Genomic DNA, 3,989 nt, shown 5'->3' on the forward strand with positions numbered 1-3,989 from the left:
CTCCTTTAATTTTTTCAAGAGCTTCAGCCTTTGATTTCTCAAGTTTTTCTTTCAGATCAGCGATTTTATTCTGTCCTTTCTGTTTGGAGGCATCATCCCCAGTACTGTTATCCTTTGTCTCTTCCTTGTTGTCTTCCTCAGAGGCCTCATTAGCAGTGTTGGTATCAGTGCTCTCATTTTGTTCGTTGACTGAACCAGAGGAATCACCATCTTGCTTTTCACCAGTAGTATCTGCCTGAGTTTCAGAGCCAGTGTTTCCACCAGTAGAATCAGCTGAAATTAGAAGGAAAGCCTCCAAGTGAGATACTGACTCTTTTTTGGAATGTTATTGGCCCCACCCAGGATTATACATTCATCCTTTATTCTGAATTCACTAATTCTATCAAATATTTAGTCTATCACATAAGTTATTGATTTATCTTTTATGACCTTATGATTTCCTTGGGCAATGACACTGACCAAGACATAAGCAAGTACTTTGTGACAGGCATGAACACAAAACTAAAACCATGCTATACAGGCACTATTGCCCAAAATTCACAAAGAAACTTCCTAGGCAACAGCCTCCAGTGCCAGTTCTAAGAAGGAAAACAAACATCATTGTGAGACTAACACACCTATGTAAAGCACTGGCCTCTGCTTCTGCCTCAACCCACCCTGGCATATGTTCCAGGCCCTCAGTCCATAGCACTTTCAGGAATTTGTTGTCTGTTCCTGTGACACTTGCTGTCTTTTATACACAAGAGTTATATAATCAGCCCTTCCTTTAATTTGTGGAAGACCTTCCGTGCACTCACATATAAAAGTTACAGTATAGTATCAGACTTCATGACCTTTTATCTACTACATAAGAACAATAAATGCCTAGAGTTCCTCTAAGTCCACATCAAAGGCTTAATTATCTTTATATGAGGAATAAAATGTTGTCATTGCATTAAAAATAATTTTACACTCCGGAGTGCAACTTTCCATGGATTTTTCTAAAATTTTGTCACATCTCATAATATCCAAATGACATTGGTTTCTAAGAGTCTGTGAAGGGAAAATGGTTATGGTAGGAAGGTAATAAGTGGTACTCAGACTCAGGCTCACCAGTTTGAGAAGTGTCAGCAGCGTTTGTCTCCGCGTCCTCTGAAGAAAAATAAGCAAAATAAGACAGAAGAACTTAAGTAACATTTTGATGAGATAGAGAATGTAAACACTACTACAGACATGTACAACTAAGTAGACAGATTGAGGGAAACACATGCACAGATAAAAGAAAACCTTTGACATCTAACATATGGTCAGTTTTGCTTCCCTGAAATAAGTCTTTAATCACTTTCTCAAATGTAGCTTATTGATACTAACAACGCATTTCAGTGCCATGTTTAGCATAGAGGGAAAACTGGACTGAATTAGGAACCGCGGTGGAATCTACCTACCTACAATGATGTGTCAAAATGGAGGTGAGTACCAGCAAAATGGCTCAGTAGGTAAAAGCTCTTTTACAATCTGGGTGATATGAGTTGATTCCATAGCTGAAGGAGAGAACTGTCTGCTGTCTCTAACCTCTTCACATGCACGACAATATGTTTGAGACCCTGACACCATATGGCAGACACACACACACACACACACACACACACACACAGACATACACACAATGATAAAGATAAATGTGATCAGGATGTAAAGTGAATAAGTAAATTAATAAAAAAGAAAAAAACTGTTCAAGTTTAAAAATTGAGATAGAACCAGGTACTAGATAGGAGGACAGGAAATAGCAGCATGTAGGTATCCATAAATTCATGTTTCACTGAGTAAGTATCTTCATGTATTATGGCCCCCATTTTAAATTAAAGTAAAAATCTTTACTTACGGCAAGAGACTAGGATAGTAGAAACTCCAAGCAACACAAGGAGTGCCAGGAACTTCATGGTGGCAAGTAGAAGAGCAGGAAACACACAAGATCAGGCTCCAATTCTAGGAGACAAGGAAGACTTATGATATCAGGGTTCCACATCATGGGACTATATATGTAGAGCACACCAATCAGAAGCTGCCACAACCTGGTAAGTAACAGGAAAGGTTGGGAAGTGAAGTAAATGAAAATCAACCACACAGCCAGAGGCCATTTAGAAAGGTCATGACTTCAAATGTTTGGCAAATCCTTGATTCTGATAACATAGGTGTCCAGTCAAGCTGTTGTCCAGTAAATAACTTCTGGCTTTCTCTTATGTGAGGCACAGGGCTGCCGAACTTATAAACTTCAACAAGCTGAAGATGTTGGCACGGTTCTCCCAATGTCTGCACACTCCTTTCAAGATAGTTCAAATTAGAAACTTACAGAATACCAGCTTTGTGTCTAACTCAAGGGGTAAAGCTGCTGATCCCGAGTGTTTTCCAGAGTGTCCACACTGCATATTCAGTAAAGGCCATTCTATTACAGGGATAGTGAACCCAACACTGATGGAAAGGCCAAGTATGACTTCACAGTATTTCAGCAATTCTTTTATAAAATTCAAAATATTAGAGTAAAAGGACAGGGAAAAAATAGTGTTTTTAATGACTGAATCCACTGAGTCCACTAAACTTTTTGTTTGTTTGTTTGTTTCTTTTCTTCTTTTTTTTTTTCAGTTTTGCTTTGTTTTGTCTTTAACATAGGATCTCTCATAGCCAAAGCTAGCTTTGAACTTCTGATCCTCCTGCATCTACATCTTAAGTATTAAGATTAAAGGTTTATGTCACTACACCCAGACATAATTATGACTAGGCACTATGATAGATATTGGGAAAAAATGTAGAAAACCAAGCACAAAAATACCTCAATCTATACATACTTCAAATAACAACAACTGCAAAAACTCAAAAACACCAAATTAAAAGTAAAAAAAAAAAAAAGACTAAGTGGAAAATAAAGAAATAACAAAAAGATAAAAATTCAATGTAGCATGTATGAAGGAAAAATTTAATCAGAAATATGTGTATGACATTAAATGAAGGAGAGTACTATATGGGGGAGGGGCAAGGGAATGATCTAGAAAGAGGGAAAGTAGAAAAGAAAGGGCCATGAAATCTTTGTGTTATGAAAGTCTATGTAGGGACTGTGTGGGAAGAAAAGGCATCCTTAAGGGGAAGAAAACAGTAGGGGTGTGAAAAGGAAAAAAATAAATAAATAAAAAGCACAGGACTTCTGAGTGAGATGGCAGATTGTGCCCAAATTGTGATCTATGAAAGAAAACAGGATAATGAACAGTAGTTTCTATTCCTACAGGAGATAATCACTGAGGATGAAGGGAATCTCAAAAGCAGCAGGCAGGAATGTCAACAATCCATGCATCTTGGGCAATGTCTATGGAAACTACCAAGAGGTGCTTCAGTTCCTCTCCCTTCCCATCCCATTCTGCTCAGCAGCACACAAATGCTGCAGGAATCACAGTCTGGAGAGATGAAACAGGCTGTGAAGGCATGACAGCAGCTGGGATCACAGTAGGCAGGGAAAATCATGATGAGGGGATGAGGCTGAAGGGTAATGTGCAGCCTGATGCTGTGAGAAGGAACAATGATGCAAAATCGGAAGCACATTGGTGACTATGTCACAGCCACCTGCAAACTGACCTGGCCTGTGGAGACTACAGAAGTAGATGCTAGCATAACTTTCACTGTGGTAGGATGACCATTTCCACCCAAAATATAAATAGTATGTATGATGTTATCATTCCTTCTTTGGGTTTAGAACCCAAGCAGGGGATGTGTGACCATCCCCCACATTTTAAAAAAATAATGGGTGAATATTTCCCTAAATCAATAGTTTGTGCTAAGGACTGGGGAAAAGGACGTTTGACACCTTATTTAACTAAACAGAAACTCAAACCAAAGACAACTCACTTTAGCATTGCACACTCAAAACTCTGGTTTTACAGGTTTGAGCTAGAGCTAAGCTGCACCTTCCCAGTCAGTGCAGTTTAGTATTTAAAACAGCACAGGGAGGGAATGAATTAAAATCC

At 38.7% G+C, this 3,989-nt stretch overlaps 1 protein-coding gene across 1 annotated transcript; it reads right to left on the reverse strand.

The window, feature by feature from the left end:
* LOC110314985 (mucin-like protein 2) lies at nt 1-1,972 on the reverse strand (the record flags this gene model as incomplete). Its single annotated transcript, XM_021189160.1, has 3 exons — nt 1,862-1,972; nt 1,093-1,131; nt 1-273 (listed from the first exon to the last, which is right to left on the reverse strand). Coding segments are annotated over exons 1-3 (370 nt in total), but the record flags the coding sequence as incomplete, so codon positions are not given.
* Nucleotides 1,973-3,989: the final 2,017 nt, after the last annotated feature.

The sequence above is a fragment of the Mus pahari genome, unplaced genomic scaffold, assembly GCF_900095145.1.
Source record: "Mus pahari unplaced genomic scaffold, PAHARI_EIJ_v1.1 scaffold_9294_1, whole genome shotgun sequence".
Classification (NCBI taxonomy): domain Eukaryota; kingdom Metazoa; phylum Chordata; class Mammalia; order Rodentia; family Muridae; genus Mus; species Mus pahari.